At 42.7% G+C, this 21156-nt stretch overlaps 1 protein-coding gene across 3 annotated transcripts; it reads left to right on the top strand.

Annotated features, from left to right (window-relative positions):
- The first annotated feature begins 2626 nt into the window (after positions 1–2626).
- On the top strand, positions 2627–18250 carry LOC115108042 (sialomucin core protein 24-like). 3 transcript variants are annotated; one of them, XM_029631931.2, is made up of 6 exons: positions 2627–2850; positions 3826–3891; positions 10710–10811; positions 13129–13188; positions 13370–13450; positions 13630–18250. In XM_029631931.2, the coding sequence occupies exons 1-6, from the start codon at positions 2781–2783 to the stop codon at positions 13803–13805; spliced, it is 555 nt and encodes a 184-aa protein (XP_029487791.1). In that variant the 5' UTR covers positions 2627–2780; the 3' UTR covers positions 13806–18250. The 3 variants fall into 3 exon arrangements, with proteins under 3 accessions (XP_029487791.1, XP_029487792.1, XP_029487790.1); XM_029631930.2 differs by having other exon boundaries at positions 2628–2850; positions 13072–13188; XM_029631932.2 differs by lacking the exon at positions 13129–13188.
- The last annotated feature ends 2906 nt before the right edge of the window (positions 18251–21156 follow it).

Raw genomic sequence — 21156 nt, forward strand, 5'->3', positions numbered from 1 at the left:
AGTCAGTACTGGACAACTTCTCACTTCATGACACTTCTCTTTATGCAAGCCAGGTTTGCCAGGTCCAGCAAAAATATATAGACAATAACCAATCAAAACCAGCCCAATTTTTTTTCTTCACAGCAAGAGGAGTTGCCACATTCGTCCAATAAACCCTTTTTCCAAAATGCTATCGTGCCAATGAAGGAGTATCAATGTAACTTGTAACGACATTAGAAGCTACATTTTCGTCAAAATAATCATTATTGCGAGCTGTGACATAAAGAAATTTGAATATGTTGCAAGAATATCTGGATACAGTCGTTAGCCGTGGTATATTGGCCATATACCACAAACCCCCGAGGTGCCTTATTGCTGTTATAAACTGTTTACCAAAGTAATTAGAGCAGTAAAAAGTTTGTCATACCCCTGGTATTCAGTCTGATATTCAACAGCTTTCAGACAATCCGCATCCAGGGTTCAAACCCAGTTTATAATTGTAAATAAATCCCTTTTGCACATGTGCATAACGATAGATAAATCCAACAGGCAACTTTGAGTGATGACAGTTGGACAGAGGATCTCAATCTCTCTGCAAGAAACTCTTGGACGAACTAAAAAAAAACAAATGTTATGTGCCAGATGTTAAGACTACAACTGTTATAAATGGACCATTTGCGAGATTTACTTGTCATTTCAATAGGCATATGCGGCATAGTAAAATCTGGGTTTATGATTGCAACTCAACTTTGCCATGGTTTGCTCACCTAGATGCAGGTAGTCTATAGCCATTGATAGGCCTACATCTAATTTCAGATAGCCTACAGTAGCCTAAGGAAGATGTAAACTGAAGTTATAGGCTATTTATTGAATATGTTTGCCAGCTCCAGATAGGCTACACAAGTGATAACGCAATTTTAACATATTTATTGTATCCAGTGGTGGAAAAAGTACCCAATTGTCATACTTCAGTAAAAGTAAAGATATCTTTAATAGAAAATTACTCAAAAGTGAAAGTCACCCAGTAAAATACTACTTGAGTAAAAGTCTAAAAGTTTTTGGTTTAAAATAAATGTCATTTCTAAAATATACGTAAGTATCAAAAGTAAAAGTATAAATCATTTCTAATTCCTTATATAAAGCAAACCAGACGGCATCATTAAAAAAAAATGGATCACCAAGGGCATGCTCCAACACTCAGACATCATTTACAAACGAAGCGTGATGTTCTCTGAATAAGTGTGTGAATTAGGTAATTTTCCTGTCCTGCTAAACATTCAAAACATAACGAGTACTTTTGGGTGTCAGGGAAAATGTATGGAGTAAAAAGTACATTTTCTTTAGGAATGTAGTGAAGTAAAAGTTGTCAAAAAATATAAATAGTAAAGTACATATACCCTAAAACACTACTTTAAGTAGAACTTAAGGATTTTTACCTAAGTACTTTACACCAAATGGTTGGCTACAGTAGCCTACAATGACAGATGCATATGTATCATTCGCCACATTTAATGTCAGTTTCATTGAGGACTTTTTCCCCACAACAGAAACACAAGAGGGAGTTCCATAACTTCCAATTTTTTTTTTTTTAAATGTCCACTAGCACAAATCTCCTCTCAACCCTTGAGACCCAAGAACTGACCTTGAGTAAAACACTTCACTTGATACAGTTTCTCCATAGCGAATTTGTCTAATGGCTCTAGCGCGCCAAAAGTTTTTTCCAGTGCTATGTCGACAATATTTCTTAAACGCGCATCAGTCCTAGCATTTAGCATGTTTTGTTGAAAACGGGTTGGAAATAAATAGGTGTCGCCTTAATGACAATTTTAAACTACAAAAGGTCACGACATGCGCATGTGCTGCTTTGCCTCCTCACTCACGTGACTCAGCCAATAGTGACTCAGTTGCAGCGCTGTCGCAACAAACCACTTCGGCCCTCCCCACAACTCAAGTCACTTAATCACTCAGAGACAGTCTGACTCAATGCCGGATAGTCAGCAGGTCACAGTAAATATATATATATATATTTCTCTCTGCAAGAAAGACATTTTTCATAAGAGCAATGCCACGGCGGAGGCAGTGAGGTAGGCCAAAAACCGGTGACCAATACATTTTCACCCGCGACATAGTTTGTAATGAAGAACAATTAGCAAAAAATACGCGGACATGGCAACCCTGCCGCAAGCAAGCAGTAAAAAGAGCCACATGACCTGTGTAGAAACAGAGATATTCGAAAAAGAGGAGAAAATAATCCCATCGACAATTGTCTGTAAAACGTATAACGCTCCGGCCAGCACCGTCGACCAATTGCGTTCACGTTGTCATGCTGCGTCAAGGGGTTGCTAAACTAAACTAACCGTAACGCAAACTATTCTAAAAGTCAGGATATGAGAAACCTGACTGTTTTCGTCGAAAGTACACAATGTTACGATTACAAAACTATACGATATTTCAGAGAATAAATTGCGCATCTCATATCTCAGAAAATATTTGTAATATTGTACTTTTCGTTCACGTAATTTATTTTTTGGGAGCAAGCGCCTAATTGACTCCGATAAGCACCTGTGCCAAAATCTCCCAGAATACACCGCGCGGCCCATTGACAACCCTTGGGCAAAGATACAAAAGGTGTTAATACAATTCCCATCTCCTCAAAAGTGAATATCTCTGGTAGAAGGAAGTAGCCAGTTAGATAGCAACAGCGTCAGAATACCCGTATCCAGCAGATATCAGATCTCTCTCGCGACTCCCCATAAATCGGGTGGAACGACGAACAAGTTGGTGGAAAATATAAATTAAACATGTACTTAAAACTTGTTTACGTTACATTAGTCCTTGCATTGGTAGCTGCAACAACAGTTGCGAGCGTAGGTAAGTTTGCGACCTAGTAAAGCACAGCTTGTTTTTGCGCTCTCTGCATAAGAAAGCCTGCGAGCTAAGCGCTAGCTCGTATACATAAATGCGCGAGCCGTTTTGAGTGCATGTTTATGCCACTTTTCGTTCTAGTTGCCCCGAATGTGACATCAAACTGTTTCTAAAAACTATTTGTGGGAATCATACGTGTTGTCAAGTTTGTTCGTTCTTAATGGTAGATGTGTAACGTTAGCCAGCTGAGCTAGCCCTCTAGTTTTTTTTTCAGACTGCGAGCGACATAGCCAACGTGGGCTGCTTGATTTCGTCATAGCTGCTACTGTTCGCTTTTAGGACAACATTACTGAAGTCAGCAACCCTGAAATAACAGGCACATATGTCTTTGTTTAATAAGAGTTTTGATTATTGTCCCCTTGGACAACATAATTTAGAAGATGGGTGGTTAGTGAAATGGCCAGCTTATGTTGGCCAGATGGCCCTTGCTTGCCTGTCATCCTTGCGTCACATTTTAATTTATATTGCGTTATTAATCTATAGCTATATTTGCAAAAAAAATATCACAGGTCAAGCTACATAAGTCACACGGACAGAGGGGACAATACATTTTAATGACCGTCATTGGGACAGCGGGTTTCTCAGTCCCTCTTATTTCCATTAGTTACATGCACAGGTGTTTTGAATGTCATAAACCAACGTTGGCGATTGACATGACCAGGCTCACCTCGTAGGCATTCATCTACCAGAAATCATATCTAAGTAACTTCACTGCTCCCTGTGACTAACGTGCTTACAGTTGATGAGTATCTAATGTGCCTATTAAGTAAATATCTCCCTGATATTAAATAAATAAGGCCAATTAGGTCTATATCCATCAGTTGGGCTAATTCCCTCATTGGTGACAATTCTGGTATATTACAAGTAACCTTTGTATACACTTCTAATTACTTGTATGTTGATTGATGGTTCCCCTTTCAGATGATGGATGTGCTGAACTCGCTTGTGACACTTGTGTCGGTGACTGTCAATGGTTGAACTGCACATGTAAGTAGTACCTACCCGTTAAAGCTGGGTGATATGGACAAAAATCCATATTGTGATAAATTGCCTGAATTGATGTAATAACAAATGGAACGCTAAGTTTATAACATTAATGTGCACCGCTTTTTTAAAAATGCGCATTATCCTTTATACTGCTGCTACTGGTTTGATGGTTGTAGCCATCAATTGTCCCATTAACAATCACCCATATTAGGAAATGTATTTAATTTCAAGCTACACATTTCTCTAGTATAGTCTATGAACAATATCCACAAAATGCCTGCGGTAAAGTGGTCGGTATGGCAGTGTCGATCATTTTCTACATTTGTGAGATATTGTAATCAAGAGGCATACATTTTGTCCTTAATGTGTTAGCCTTATAATTTCCTAGGCCATGTACTGTATTTTGGGGTTATGATCATTGAACTACCAGACAGTACCAGTCTCTTCAGGTAGATTATAAGCCACTGGAGCCTGCCTTTTGACCAAGTCATTCCAAAGGATCAAGATTGAGCTATTTTGAGATGCAGGTAAAAAAGGAATTGGACGGGCCTCCCGAGTGACGCAGTGGTCTAAGGCACTGCATTGCAGTTGCTAGCTGTGCCACTAGAGATCCTGGTTGGAGTCCAGGCTCACTCTCAGCCGGGCCACTACCGGGGGTCCCATGAGGTGGCACACAATTGGCCCAGGCTCAATCGGGTTAGGGAAGGGTTTGGCCGGCAGGGATGTCCTTGTCCCATCGCACTCTAGCGTCTCCTGTGGTGGGCCGGGCGCGTGCATGCTGACATGGATGCCAGGTGTACGGTGTTTCCTCTGACACATTGGTGTGGTTGACTTCCAGGTTAAGCAGGCATTATGTCAAGAAGCAGTAAGGCTTGGGTGGGTCGTGTTTCATGGGACGCATGACTTTCGACCTTCGCCTCTCCTGAGTCCGTACGGGAGTTGCAGCGATGAGGCAAGACTGTAACTACCAATTGGATACCACTAAAGGGGTACAATCTAAAAAGGAATTGGACAATGGGCAGGTTGCACAAGGCAGTGAACAGACACATTTGTGTCCTCCATTAAGTGTCAGTTTAGGACATTTGGCCTTAATCCCTTCCGCACCAGCCATTTTAAGAGTAGAGAAATATATCATGGTCTTTGGACAAGAACAGTTTTCTACGTAGTAATCTCATTATGATAATGGGAGTGCCGGTCAGACTTGAGAAATGTCTTGACTATGCAGGATAGTGTGCGTATAGGATCTCCAATGGAGATGTTTGTTTTTAAGGCTTCGGTCTTTGCTTTGGTCGATTGTGTGATATATTAAGCTCCTATAGGCCTGAGTCATACAGTATGCAGTATAACAGTCTTTATATAGCCAGCCTATTGCTTTGAGGTTGTTCCCTGCTGCTCCGACTGACTCAACCAAACTCTCCTCTCCCACCAACTCTACTCTCACAGTTTGCCTGTTACTGTGGCATTTTAGTCCAAGCCACTGCTTTATTTGTTTGCCTGTGGATGTTATCAGCCCAGTAAATGGGATTTTCTAAGCCAAGCTCAGATCCTAGCCCATGAGCGCTGCTAAATGATAACGGTGAACAGCTGTGTCATTCCCTCGTGTGTGTGTCTGTGTGTGTCTGTGTGTGTGTCTGTGTGTGTGTCTGTGTGTGTGTCTGTGTGTGTGTCTGTGTGTGTGTGTGTGTGTGTGTCTGTGTGTGTGTGTGTGTGTGTGTGTGTGTGTGAGTGATACTCGGAAGAACCCAAGCAAATCCGCTTGTGTGTTTTTTTTTTTAAGAGGTTGAGCCACTTAAGCTACCAAGGGTTGTGGGATGTCTTTATAAAGAGCCTCTCTGTCATGATTTGCATAATTAACACCAACATTGCAAACCAACTAGACAGTCCCCTAAAATACTGTCAGTTGTGGGTGTGGTAAGTTTGCTTATAGTCAAGGTTCCAGGCATACTAGCCTCCTTGACTACGTGGACTGAGCTGGATCTAGGCCCTCGGAGCCTGTCACTATTTGAGAGAGTAAATGTATTTGGGATGCTTTCTGAAAGGCCTCTAGTAGGCCTGAGCAAGTATGACGCCGAACAATGGTGCATAACAGACTTCCGTGTGTTCTACTCGGACACACACTCTCCATGTCACTGTGTGGACCTCGATGAAGACTGTTCCAATCCCAGAGACGGGAGAAGACTGGTCGAATGTCAGGAAGATGTCGAGAGGGAATAGAGGAATGAGAAAAAAATGTGTTAGGACTAGGCAGAGAAATAAAAATCTAGATGCTGGGAAACGCAATCTACACTGTTGGAAGCAACTGCTGTTGTCACTGCCGCCACTGTTGAAGAGAGGAGGTTCTCAGCTTTCTGTAGGTATTTAGCTCTATCGCAGCTGTTTTGCAACCAAGATATGGCTTTGACATATGAAGCGTGGGAAATGCTCAACAGCCATTGAAAGTGCATAGGACTCATTGGGTTGTAGGCAACAACTGCAAAGTATTTTTCTTATTATTTATACTATTTTTAGGACATTGAATTTACTGTTGGATTCAAACATGGCTACCAGTAGCGGGTATTATGTCAACAGTTAGTGATCTCGCTAATGTGTTTGGAGTTTACAATTCTCAGGAGGTGAATTCGCCCCAAATAAATTTGCCTGTGATGTTAGTGCACATAAAGACGTAGGGAAATTAATCTCTATTAAATACAATTTCTGTAGGCCTATTTTAACAGTAAAATATAACGATAATAGCTTAATTGTCAACCCAAAATACTACTAAGCTCTATGGAATTGTTTTAAGGTCACACCAAGGTTAATTTTGCTATGCAATTTATTATTATTTTTTTAAGAACCCTTTGAAGTATACAAAAAAACATGTTTTAATTGTTTTTGGCCTTACTGCTATTAGCCCATACAAATGCATTGAATGACAGATTCACTACATGGAACTACATAGTCCCCACCCCAAAAAAATCTCTAGAAAGTTTGTTCTGAAGTGTCAAACCTATTTTAGGTTTGTTTTGTTTAATTAATCATATTAAAGTTCCTCTTTCTGTTTTGAATCATTGGATTTTGCAATCGCATATTATTTTGGATATCTGTGCCCTTGAACACCGTTTTCACATCGTAACCTAGGGAAATATGAAATATTATTGTTACCGGTGTGAAATGGCTAGCTAGCTTTTTAGCAGGGTGCGTGCTAATAGTGTCTCAATCTGTGACGTCACTCTGAGACCTTGAAGTAGTTTCCCTTGCTCTGCAAGGGCCGTGACTTTTGTGGAGCGATAGGTAACGATGCCTCGAGGGTGTCAGTTGTTGTGTGCAGAGGGTCCCTGGTTCGAGCCCCGGTAGGGGCGAGGAGACGGACGGAAACAAAACTGTTGAATTAGGTTCCAGTAAACTTCCCGAGATCTCCATACAGAAAGAGTCCAGCAGCAATATCCAGGAATTTCACAGGATCAAGGTCAATGTGTAATTCAATTGTTACATGCTTAGTATATGATATAACAAACAGTATCATACATATAAGGAAAGGTAGTGCTTTGTCACATGATTTTTGACAAATATGGGAACTCAAAGCATAGGTTTTTGATTAAACGCATGTGTTCCCCTTTTTATATCTTAATGTATTTACATGAGGAAAAAAAGGGCAAATGTATTATTGACTTTGAAACAGCGCCAAACAGTTGTCCTCCACAAGAAATTCTCACTCGTACCCTAGTTTTATAGAAAGATCCACTTAAGTAAAAATACTTTAATGTTCATTTTAGGGATATCTATACTTTAGTGCTTTATATTTTTGACAATTTCACTTCACTACATTCCTAATGAAAACGATGCATGTTTTAATCCGTACAATTTTGACAAGTACTTGTTACATTTCAAATGCTTAGCAGGAAAATTCAAATTCATGTGTCTGGTATGCTAAATATAAGGGATGTAAAATTATTTATACTTTTACTTTTGATACCTTAGTAGTATTTTACTGGGTGACTCACTGTTCCTTGTAATTTTTTATTAGGGTACGATGTCTTTACTTTTACTCAAGTATAAAAATAGGTTATTGTCCCACTTAAGTTCCTGTCTCGATGCTCGGATCTGATTTATTTGGATCAGTTTTTTGTTGCAAATGACAGTTACCATGACTACCACCTCAAAATGTTAAGGAACAGTGACAGGAAATGAGTGTGGTATCTGTGTGCTACATCCGTGTGAATGCGCACATCTTATCTTGTACAGGGTCACCTGTACAACTGAGTGTGGAGATGTAGAAAGAATCCGATTTGGGTTCTTAGTAGCGATGGGGGAAAATATTAGATTTTTCTGTTGAATATATTGTATTGTTTTGACACTTGCAATATTATTTTAGCCCTAGTCTGCTGTACCTGCACCAAAACTCCAGTATTTTCCCTTCATAGCCTGTTCTAATTTTTTTTTAATTACGTAGGGAGCCAATTTGTTTTCAGCACTTCTATTTCCATGTCTGATCAAAATACATTTTTTCATGGCTCTCGTCACTCTGCAGCAATATTTTTAGATCGCTTAATCACAATGTAATCACAGTATCGAATCGCAATGCACACAGAATCGTTAGAATTGCAATACATATTGAATCGGCACCGAAGTATCGTGACTATATTGTCTCGGAAGGTCCCTGTCAATTCCCAGCCTTAGCTCTTAGTGGCTGTGTGAACACAGCCATAGTGTGTGTGGCTCCTATTCACTCCTCTCAGCAGCCACAACGACAGACAAAATCCTATAGCACCGTGTGTCACACACCAGAACAAACAACTTTCATCACTACTCCAGTCACTCTTAAACACACACACCCGAACTAACTTCTCTAACCACACAGTAGGTCTTAGGACTGAACTAATGCTTCTCGCAGATCGCCTATTAGATATGAACTCAGCAAATCTGAAAGCTCACACACTTACTATGAAGGTGGTAGTTCTAAAGTACACAACAGACCCAGCTCACTTAGGCCTAGGTAATAACCCAACTCGCTGTGGTGAGTTTTTCAACCCCACTGTTATTATCAGATTTGTCTTTGATTTAGGGATTTCATGTGAACAATGCATTTCCGTCAGAGTGACACCATTTTGTTCTGAAGGCTGTATTTTAATGCCGCAGAGCGACGTGTGTCAGCTGGTTTAGCTCAGTGGTCTTAAAGGTCTTGATGTAAGAAAAACGGAAGGCGCACTTACGCGTCGGTATTATGAGCCTTAAGTGTTTCTCCTCTAACAAGCGTCCTCTCTGCTCTCTCACTGGATGCCCCTAGCATGTCATAATCCTTCTGGAATGTGTGTGAGTGAGTTCCATCTTTCACAGCTGCCTGTGAGGTAACGGACCCTTCTACCCCCCCCTCGGCCAATAGAATGTCTGCTGGATACACTGATAGTAGTGGGGTCACAGACACTTTGCAAGGGTAGTGGCAACACTCCACGTACAGAAAAGGAAGGGTATAAGATCACCAAGGTTTCTGTTCGTGTCAATGTTTTGCTATGAGCAGCAGCAAGTCAACTTAGGCTAATTGTCTTCACACTGTTTTTTTAGTGAGGCCAGACCAGATTGGTCATATGAGGATCTGTGTCAAAACCGAGGTGAATATCAGACACTTGTTTTTTTTTTCAGCAGAGAGCTGTCATACATTTTCTGTTTTGGTTCAGTTTTCCAGTTTTGGCTGTGGTTGTTGTGCATGATGTCACAGAATAGTAAGTATAGCCCTACCTAACTTTTTACTGTATGATAAATGTGGTGAAAATCAATGTCTTGTTAAAGGACCCTTGACTCTGACAATGGAACAACTCTCTCCCGCTCGCTTTAGTAACCCCTTAGAGTTGATGGGCCCCTGCGGAAATGTAATTAGCATCATAAAAAAATCCCATCAAAATCTTGTCAGTTTAAGCTGGCTATCTGTTTTTTGGGCTGCCTCTCAAGCCGCCACATCCGCCGATGTCGCTCTTCTGCATCTGTGGTGAAAGGTGGCAGAGCTAGATGGAAAATGTCTGTCGTGTCTGAACGGTTTGGCCTAGATAACTATTATGACCCCTCTAAGGGAAGGTGAGTCTCTCACAAACATGTAAATGACTGAAGGTAGCTGGGTACCAAAAAATGTAATGGCCATTGCCCACCCCGAAAGAAGAAAAAAATATCTGTTTATCCATGTCAGAAGCTGTTATTCTTTGTGTTCTATGGGCTAATAGCAGCAAGGACAAATCCAATGTTTCAAGTGATACGCTAAGGGGTCCTAAAATTTGAAATCGAACAGCTGAATGATCCATGGTATAAATCTTTTTTGGGGGGGGGTTGTTTTAAGACTCTTAAGGATTAAATGAAGACTAACAGAGTTAGTCAGTGTCACTTCTCGTAGCTGATGTCCATAGCAAGGGGATTTGCTCAGAGGCTAGGATTTCTGGTCCTTTCAAGTCTCTTCCTGTACCTCCACACTCATCTCACTTTTTTTTTCTCACACATGCACACCCTAAAGGGCCCTTGATTCTGACAATGTAACAGTAATCAGTAATGGAAAGATCATGCATTGGGAGGGGGAACGGGCTTTGACTCAGGACTTTCCAGGGAGGAGGACTAGGAGAAGGACTCCTGAGCTGACAACCATTTAATTATCATCTCACCTTGTGCTAATTAATTTGACTGAAAACAAAGGTGATCCTTGTGTTTTTAAACTGCTCGTGTTCCATGGGGTGTCAGGATTAGTGTAAGGAATCTTTTGGAAATGATCACATGAATATATTTTCTTGTCTTAGTGTGTGCTCTACAGGAAACAATCACATCTTTTATTTGTGCTTGTGTTTTTATTTTATCCCCCTGTTCAGTTAGAGAAACTCCAACTGTTGCCAATGTTTCCTGTGTCAACATCTCGTCCATAAATGGTCAGAACATGACCGTGGGCAAGTGCTCTAATGAAACCTGCTCAGGTAAGGACTAATACCATCACCTGGTTCAATTAAAGGCCTCTCCAGAGGGATTAGATGTTGTCATTCCAGTGACTCACTTTGTTAACATGACAAGTCTACCTTCAACAGTAAGTGACTGATCTAGAGATATGTAGAGATTCTATCTATTTGTTCTGTGGTCTTAGTTGCTTTGTCTCAACACTCTAAAATGCTTCCCTTCTTTCCTAATTCCTTTTGTCCCTGCCATTCTCCACCCCATGGCTCCTTCCTCCCATCCATTTACATTACATTTAAGTCATTTAGCAGACGCTCTTATCCAGAGCGACTTACAAATTGGTGCGTTCACCTTAAGACATCCAGTGGAACAGCCACTTTACAATAGTGCATCTAAATCTTTTAAGGGGGGGGGGTGAGAAGGATTACTTTATCCTATCCTAGGTATTCCTGAAAGAGGTGGGGTTTCAGGTGTCTCCGGAAGGTGGTGATTGACTCCGCTGTCCTGGCGTCGTGAGGGAGTTTGTTCCACCATTGGGGGGCCAGAGCAGCGAACAGTTTTGACTGGGCTGCGCGGGAACTGTACTTCCTCAGTGGTAGGGAGGCGAGCAGGCCAGAGGTGGATGAACGCAGTGCCCTTGTTTGGGTGTAGGGCCTGATCAGAGCCTGGAGGTACTGAGGTGCCGTTCCCCTCACAGCTCCGTAGGCAAGCACCATGGTCTTGTAGCGGATGCGAGCTTCAACTGGAAGCCAGTGGAGAGAGCGGAGGAGCGGGGTGACGTGAGAGAACTTGGGAAGGTTGAACACCAGACGGGCTGCGGCGTTCTGGATGAGTTGTAGGGGTTTAATGGCACAGGCAGGGAGCCCAGCCAACAGCGAGTTGCAGTAATCCAGACGGGAGATGACAAGTGCCTGGATTAGGACCTGCGCTGCTTCCTGTGTGAGGCAGGGTCGTACTCTGCGGATGTTGTAGGGCATGAACCTACAAGAACGGGCCACCGCCTTGATGTTAGTTGAGAACGACAGGGTGTTGTCCAGGATCACGCCAAGGTTCTTAGCGCTCTGGGAGGAGGACACAATGGAGTTGTCAACCGTGATGGCGAGATCATGGAATGGGCAGTCCTTCCCCGGGAGGAAGAGCAGCTCCGTCTTGCCGAGGTTCAGCTTGAGGTGGTGATCCGTCATCCACACTGATATGTCTGCCAGACATGCAGAGATGCGATTTGCCACCTGGTCATCAGAAGGGGGAAAGGAGAAGATTAATTGTGTGTCGTCTGCATAGCAATGATAGGAGAGACCATGTGAGGTTATGACAGAGCCAAGTGACTTGGTGTATAGCGAGAATAGGAGAGGGCCTAGAACAGAGCCCTGGGGGACGCCAGTGGTGAGAGCGCGTGGTGAGGAGACAGATTCTCGCCACGCCACCTGGTAGGAGCGACCTGTCAGGTAGGACGCAATCCAAGCGTGGGCCGCGCCGGAGATGCCCAAGTCGGAGAGGGTGGAGAGGAGGATCTGATGGTTCACAGTATCGAAGGCAGCCGATAGGTCTAGAAGGATGAGAGCAGAGGAGAGAGAGTTAGCTTTAGAAGTGCGGAGGGCCTCCGTGATACAGAGAAGAGCAGTCTCAGTTGAATGACTAGTCTTGAAACCTGACTGATTTGGATCAAGAAGGTCATTCTGAGAGATAGCGGGAGAGCTGGCCAAGGACGGCACGTTCAAGAGTTTTGGAGAGAAAAGAAAGAAGGGATACTGGTCTGTAGTTGTTGACATCGGAGGGATCGAGTGTAGGTTTTTTCAGAAGGGGTGCAACTCTCGCTCTCTTGAAGACAGAAGGGACGTAGCCAGCGGTCAGGGATGAGTTGATGAGCGAGGTGAGGTAAGGGAGAAGGTCTCCGGAAATGGTCTGGAGAAGAGAGGAGGGAATAGGGTCAAGCGGGCAGGTTGTTGGGCGGCCGGCCGTCACAAGACGCGAGATTTCATCTGGAGAGAGAGGGGAGAAAGAGGTCAGAGCACAGGGTAGGGCAGTGTGAGCAATCCCTCATCCTTCCACTGGTCCAAAAGGATTAAATGGCTGAAAGCTGTTTAAATTAATTCACCCTATTACATTCACCAATCTAGCACTGTCAGATCACAAGGGAAGGCACGAAGGAAAGGGAAGGAATCATTTTGGGACTTTTCAGACATAGACACCGCCATAACCTGGCGATCTCCTTCTTTCCTGCTTTTTACCCTGTCTATCTCATGGTGTCCGTCGCTTCAATGGGATCTCCACCTGTTGCTACTACAGTTGTAACTGACATCCCTGCCCCACCCACAATCTCCCACTCTCCTACCGCTGCTCCAGTTACCCATATGGCCAGCAATGCAACTAACAGCAGCACCACTGAGCCCGAGCCCACCCCAGGTAACCAGCATCTCGTCTGCTCCCTTCAAATCGGTGTATGTTTACTATGTGACTTGATTCTTTTGAGGGAGTTTTTGTATGTCAAATTTAAATATGGTGAAATGGTCAACTGTTTTTGTATGTCTAGTATATATGCATTTAGTGAAATGATACTAAACTGACATCTCACCGCTGGTTACAGCTGACCTGACCACTGCAGTACCAACTGCCCTGCCTGCCACTAACGGTACCATCCCAGTCTCTGCCGCAACGCATGCTTCAAGTAAGTTCCCATGCCTGCCCAGCCTGGTATGAAATCAAGACTTTTATTTATGGCTGCTTGTAGGGCACCAAGGATACCATAGAAAATTGTTACTGAATAAAAACTGGATTCCACCTGTGTATTATCAATATGGCTCATACAGTGAAATAACCAACTTGGCGCTCTCCCTCCTTGTGCAGACGTCAGTGTCACCACCGCATCACCTGTGGGGCCCTCTCCAGCGCCTCATAAGAATTCCACATTTGACGCAGCGAGCTTCATTGGGGGCATAGTGCTGGTCTTGGGCCTGCAGGCCGTGGTCTTCTTCCTCTACAAGTTCTGCAAGTCCAAGGACCGCAACTACCACACCCTCTGAAGAACCCACTCCACTTCCACCAACCACAATACCTGCTCTGGGGCCCACTATGAACACCCAAACCCGAACCCCTGGCCATTGTGATTATCACAGTGTTTCCGATCAGTGTTTTTCCCAAAAGCCTAATGCCATTGCGGTGCCAACCTGTGGTTTAGGCCTGTAGCTTAAATACACACAAGGTTATAAACTGTACACACCCACAAGTGCGCCACATCTTTTACTGTACGTAGTTTGCTGCACATTTCTCACACCCTGGTGCAGCTGAAGTGAACTCCAGCGCAGTGGCATTTGAGCCTTCAACAGAGGATTACATCACTATGGATTCCCCGTCTCTCGTTCTCGCTTCCCACCCACCCATATCTCGTTCCCCCTCTCCTATCCTACACCCCCCCCCCCCCTCTCCTGCAGTGAGTCATTGTGGATATTCTCCTGTGTGCTGACTGGATGAAAAGCAGACTTGTTTACTGCTTCACTCCCCTGGCCCTTCATCTTAATGTTTTACCTGCCTGGCCTGTCATTAATAGACCCAATAGTAATTTATGTAAACTTTCAATTCTGCTGGTGTATAGTGGGGCTGCCACAGCGTTGGAGTACTAGCTTGTTCATGCACCTTGGTAACGCTTTGGAAACACTGTTTGATTGAGGTCCCCTCCCCCTTTCTTTTTTGGAACTAAATGACTGGATGATAGCATAGCTTTTTTTCTTGTTTGTCATGGGACAGATCTGGGTAGGTGTTTTCACAACTCCTTTATGAAGAGTTTGTATTCATCTGATGGCAGAGATGCCTGTTAAAGTAAGAATAAAAGGAGAACTATAAGCAATGGTCCATCCTCTAAGCAGGTCCTTACAGTGTGACCACTTTACTCACATATGCGTGTAAATATTTTGCTGTGTGAACTGGATTTTTAAAAATGTATTTAGGAGCACCAATGCACGTAGGAAAAATTATGATTCTAGTGTTATTACCTCAAATATTTAGCATTGTGCTATTAAATTTCTTTGTGTGCCTACATTTTTCAACTTAGGTGCACACAAAAAAGTCAGAGTAGATCCCTGCTTAAGTAGATGCCCCCGTCCTAAGTGGCAGATGAGTTGGGCTCTCTTGGTGTTAAGACTCAGTGCTGTGTGTGCGTTTGGCAAACAATACACACTGCCAAAAGAGCAGCTCAATGCAATAAACACAAGTCAACCCCTAATTTCTACAACCCCCCCCCCAAATCTTTACCGACTTCAGCCAAACAGATTGCAGTGATGAGTCGGACCACTAGACTGGAGATGACCCCTTGACCCACCACCTTCCTTTAACAGGAAGGAAATCACAATGAGCCAAGTCTTTAGGACACGGTTGTAGGGGTCTACAGATAAAATATTGTGGTAAATATATGGGAGTGATAAATTAATCAGAAGTATAAATTATTGAGTTGGAAGAAAAGACAGCATGCACCTTGATGCTGACAGTATTGGAAGCAAAGTGCCTTTAATGTTAAATGTCTGTTACTTAAAGTGGGGGGAATGAGGGAGATTTATGATGATGCTCCTCTTCCTCCTGGCTGAGGCTTGATTGTCGTGAAGTAAAAGCAGTCTGGACACAGGACAGGAGCAGTATCGCGAGAACAGAACCAACCGCCTCCGTTCCATTTTAATTCAGCCAACCCAGGTAGTAAACTGAAATTCCACATTTTCCTCATAGAAAATGATTGGGAGTGATTTACATTTCAGTTTACTTTATGAATTGAAATGGAATTGAGCCCAACCCTGAGAACCCTAGTATCCCAGCTGTACTGAAGAGCCTTTTATTATTGAAGAGTAGATAGATACAGTAGTTGCTCATTGTGGTTTTGGATGGATGAAGACCTATTAGGTTTAAATTGATTTAGAATGGAATTGGTTGAAAAGTGACCCCTATGCAGACTGAATATATTTTGATTCGTTAAATGTAGGGCCTAAGTTCCACACAGCTCCCTAATGCTAGTTCCCCCTCATATTGTACACACACATTCTAATGACCTGTGTTTTTAAAAATAATAACGGTGGAAAGGCATTTATAGGTAACACTTGCATGAATGCGGGATACAGTATATTGAAAGCAGGTGCTTCCACACAGGTGGGGTTCCTTGGTTAAAAAAAGCAATTAACAGCTCATGATTAGGGTCATGTATTAAAAATGCCCAGTTGCCCATTATTTTGGCTACCATTGCTAGGAAGAAGAGAACTTTGATAGAGGTGTCTCAAAGGAGCATAGGAGGTTTAAACGGTGTGTCTCTCACAGGAGGTTGGTGACACCTTAATTGAGGAGGATGGGCTCGTAGTGGTTGGAGCAGAATCGGTATATAGTATCACATCTCAAACATGGTTTGATGCCGTTCCAGCCGTTATTATTATGAGCTGTCCTCCTCAGGCAGTTATTTTAAGCTTAGTTAGTAAATTAATGTTTTCTGGAGTCATGCAAAAAATTGGATAGAGTTTTGAAAGTGTCAAATAACTGACTTAATAATAACTGGTCCCTGAACTTTTAATGTTGAGACATTGTCCTTTGCATTTTGGGAGTTTTCTTTTCTCCTATTGAGGCACCTTTAAAAAAATAAAAATGTTTATCTAGTGCCAAGGAGAGGAGATGTGTGTTGAACTACAGAAAAGCAGTGACTAAGTTTCCCAAGTTTAGAGTGCAAACCTTATGGGTCTAGTTTTTTGATTAGCTTGCTGTAGTGTGACTAGTGTGACTTTGTCCCCTTTGTACATAGAGCTATCATGTCATTCAGTTGATTTACCTTAAAGATTTGAACTTTCAATCCTGTAAAAGGCAAGATTGAGTATTCTTTGAGTTTTCAGTAGCATTCACTTGCAATGGCTTTTTTTCTGCATTAATGCATGTCAAACAAATGGAAATATAATATTTTCTGTTGAATTATGCTATTGGGGCTTCAGACACTTAAAAGAAAAAGAACCACTTGATTAATTTGTCAAACAATTTGGTAGAGAAGAGTATGCCTGAACAATGTGTGTTAATGTCGAAGTTCTCAGTCTTGGCATGGAAAATGGAGTCACTGACGGTTTTGTTTTGTACTTTTTGCCTTCCTGTTGCTGCCAAAAATGTATGAATGCTTGTGAGAACTCTTAGCTCAATATTTTCATAATTATGAAAATATATCACCTTGCTTTGTATGGAACACTCAGTGTAATTTAAAAGTGCACGTGTCGTTCATTGGCCCTGATTTAATGTATGTTCTTGATCACCTTAGGTTTGCCTTTTAAAGATGAATCTGCAGTCACCCGATGGCATTAGGCTACATCCCAAAGACGACCCCCCCCCACCCAACCTATGGGAAGTCAGATGTACAAATCTAGTTTTGCTTTGTCTGCATTCACAGTATGCTGAACATTGAGTCCTCTACTCTCACTCACACAAAGGAATGTTAATGGCCAAATGTCAGGTGAAGGCAACTGATAAGCATTTGTGAATCCATAGAGCATTCTGAGTGTTACTTCACCATTATTTCTCCTTTTGCCATGGTCTTAAGGACACCATGATTTAAACTGTCTGCATGCTGTAGGAACACACAATGTAGCAGTGAGTATTTTCTTTCAGTGTTTGTCACAGGACATTGCCAGTACCCATAGCAACTGATACAAATATTCTGATACAATTTTTTTTCTTCAGCTCGGGCAAACTAAGTCACATGGCCCGGCCCCTCTCCATGCACCTTTTCAAGAAAAGTGCCTTACTCGGTTGAACATAAATTAAGATTTGTATTTTTGTCTTAACTTGATAGTACACCCAGTAGATATTAAAGGGACTCCGCACTTCCAGACCCCTTGTAAAGATTCAATCAAAGATGCTTTGAGTGGTGAGAGCAGCTTTAAATGTCTGTTTTCTCAGTCACGCTCTACTTTGGGAGCTTAAACCAGACACAAGAATGGGTCAGCTGGCCAGATTCACAGGCATGTCAAATTGTTGTGTTCCATGACTTTGCTACATTCCAACATAGAATTCAATTTACATTCTTGACCTGAGAATGTAGCTGTCTTTGGAACAATGGCACCCATTACTATTGTACATCTCAAACCCAGTTTGCTGATGTTTACATGTCTATGGCTCTGGGGGCAGCCACCATTTTCTGTGTGAAGCTTATGTTTATAGAGGTTTTAAAATTGAGTTTTTGTTTGTTACTTTCTAACAATGTCCATATGTCACCTTGATTTTAGTCCAGTTAAATAAGAGGTTCTAGGTCTTATGGAATGATTCTTCTGCGTTGCTCTCATGTGCACAAAGATGCAGATGAATATGTACACGTACAGTTGCTGTTATATTTAGCCATGATGCCTGCTACTCTGTTATGCTTGTTTTATATCCATTTTGCCTGGAACTTGATTTGCCTTGTTTTCTTTTATTAGTTTTGCCATTAGCTTGAAGATGTTAAATTCAATAAAGTTTGAATATTGTTGAACATGGACTTTGTGTATTTACTGTTGCTGCTACTTCTGACGTTTCATAGCAGGGAAATTTTATTCAGAATGCAGTGCAACATGCTGTAAATCACAAACCAAGACCGCTACAATGGGCTCTACACTGAAACAGTTTGGTAACCAAGGCCTTGAGTTTGAACCTCTTATCAGTGGGATAAGGTGGCAGGTTGGCTCAGCAGCAGAAGTTACAGATTTCAGAGATTAGCTGCTGGATTAATAAGAAGTGCCAACTGCATTCGGTGCCCCAGAGTGAAGATGTGGATGTCGGCGACAGTCAAACATAAACACAGATCACTCTTGGCTTGGTGGTCTAGCCGTGTGCTGGAGGGGTCAAGTTGCCCACAACTCCTGTAGAAAGGCAACAGGTTTTTACTGATTTATTCTGCAGCATTGTCTCTCACATAGACATGCACACCTGTCTTGTGCCTATCCAGGGTAGTAGGGGCAAATCCTGGCCAAAAAAATACATTTCTCTTTTACCCCTTCTCTCTATATCGCTCCTCTACTTAGTGCTCTCACACACAACAGGATCTCTACCACTGGCTGTGTATGCAAATAGTGACCTTGATATGACTGACTTATTGACAGAGTTAAGGCTGCATTACCCATTAAGGAGCCATACTGGCACATTATATTGGACCAAAGGTGTCACTCACTCTTGCCCCTCTTTCTCTCACACTCCTTTTTTTTCCCTCAAACATCCAGTTTAGTGTCCACTCTCTCAAACTAACAGGATATTTGGTCAGTTCCCAGGGTCACAAGTCCTGCTTACTTAGCAGAAAATGCTATTGGGAGAGAAAGTGTGTGTGAATAAGTGCATGTGCATTTTTGAAGGTGTTTGTGTGTGCCTGCGCTGTCGCTGTGTTAAAGATAATTTATGCTTGATCTGTCAATGGGGTCGGGGGCTCCTTATGGACAATGTGAAGCAATTGTGGAGCCTCCAGTGGCCAAATTGAGCTCCATACCGCGTTGCCATGCACCTCCCAAATGTTGTAACAATGCAGATGGCTCCGTATAGCTCAGCATTGACAAGTTTGGTTGGCGAGAGGTCCTGAATAAACAAACTCACTTCCTTGACAACTTCACAACAGATCTGCGCTGCTCCGTCATCTACCAATGCATCGCCTTTTAGAGGGTTTCACTCTGTTCAGGAGCAGCACTCGAGGCTGGCATTCTTTTCCTTACAGGAAAGACGAGGTGTTTTGGACACAAAATACTCTGTCCTTTCTATCTTTCCAACACTAACAATCTTACGCCCTGCACTTATGCTTCATCTGAATGAAAATTTATGCTTCATCTGAAAATGTGTCCGGAGGCTTCGTATGGAGGGTGGGACGCAATTGTGGAGCCTCCGGAGGCAAGCAAGAGGCCAAATCGAGCTCCATACTGCCTTCCTGTGCATCTCTCAAATTTTGTAACAATGCAGAGGGTTCCGTAGCTCCGTATTGACATGATTGGTTGAAGGTAGGTAGGGGCGGTACGTCCTGTATAAACTATTGACAACTTTGACAACTTCCTTTACAATAGCTCTGAAAGCCCTGACATCTGCAGAGGCTGCACCGCAGTAAATGCTAAACGGCCACTTTGGAATAACCATGCAGCGCCTTTTAGTGTGCAGTGGACATGGATGGTTGGTGAGCCACATGGTTCTTTTACTTTAGTCAAATCCATCTCTGATCTATGTCCCCAGATGCCCTTATACAGAAGAGGGCAAAATCTCCCAGTCAGTCTTATCAGTTTCTTGATTATTGATCAACTCACTGACAGGGAATTTGTCTTGTGAAATCATTCAAGTCAACATGCTTCACTTTAGTTACTGTTTAGAGATGGTCAGTAACCCAAACAGACAGAAAAAGAGACCATTATTATTTTTTCATGTTTTTATTTTATTATAATTTGAAAAGACCTTGAGTGCCAATTGTCCAGGGACTGTGTTTTGGGACTTTCACACACCCACAACAACATGCCTGGCACTGTAACAATACAGACATTTCTCTGGGCTTCCCCTCTGGCTGCTACTGAAAACCATTCTGTCTTGTCCACTGGCCAGTTTCAGATAGGGCAGGAGAGGGAGGGAGGGAAAGTGAAACCAGATTAGGAGGTTGAGAGAGTGAGAAGGGGGAGTAAATCAGAGAAAGTAAGGGAGTGGGTAAAGCTGGTGGTGGAAGAGGTAACTGGTGAGAGAGATGGAATGATAGAGAGAGAGAAGGAAGGAGAGGTAGAGAAAGGCCAGGGCTCATCTGAGTTAACTTGATTTCTGCTCCCAGTGCTAGTCGACAATCTAATAAGGAAGTACGAAACAAAACACTGGATTCAGTACAGCTCTCTTATCCCCTCTCTCTGTGCAGAGTGATGCAGTGAGCTCCGAATCACACAGAATATACCAGAACCCAGTGATGGCAGAGATATGGAAGCGAATCATACGGCTGGTAAAAACAACGAGTGCCAGCTGAGCCCCTTCTCCCATGACTCGGGGCCCTGTGCATTCCATGCCAGCTAGGGTTAGAGACCAGCCCTGCCAGGTCCCCATTTTCACTTTTTTACAATTTAGATTTTGCTTTTAATTGAACCCTGAGTAGACCAGAGAAAGCAGACCACTGCCCTATTACCACACACACACCTGCAGGTCAGGACCAAAGTTGGGGTCGATTAATAGTTGGACCACTGTTTTTTGGGGGCATCTGTGGAGTTTTTTTGGTAATTATGTGTCTGAGACTGAGACAACGCCTGTGCATCTGTTTGTAAACAAATATAAGTCTCCATGTCCCTAAACCGAACTAATAATTTCACAACAAGCTGTAATCAATTACTGACTGATGAGTTGAAGTAGAACTGGAGGCCTTGCTGTGCATCTAGTTTCCTATCCCGGAGAAAGATTTCCATCTAG

Source organism: Oncorhynchus nerka, linkage group LG24, assembly GCF_034236695.1.
Source record: "Oncorhynchus nerka isolate Pitt River linkage group LG24, Oner_Uvic_2.0, whole genome shotgun sequence".
NCBI lineage: Eukaryota > Metazoa > Chordata > Actinopteri > Salmoniformes > Salmonidae > Oncorhynchus > Oncorhynchus nerka.

Excerpts from the sequence above, each read along its gene's own strand:
- LOC115108042 (XM_029631930.2), top strand. The coding sequence starts at position 2,781 with ATGTACTTAAAACTTGTTTACGTTACATTAGTCCTTGCATTGGTAGCT. Across the intron at positions 3,892-10,709 it reads TCAATGGTTGAACTGCACAT|TTAGAGAAACTCCAACTGTT; the intron begins GTAAGTAGTACC and ends CCCCCTGTTCAG. Across the intron at positions 10,812-13,071 it reads CTCTAATGAAACCTGCTCAG|TTGTAACTGACATCCCTGCC; the intron begins GTAAGGACTAAT and ends TTGCTACTACAG.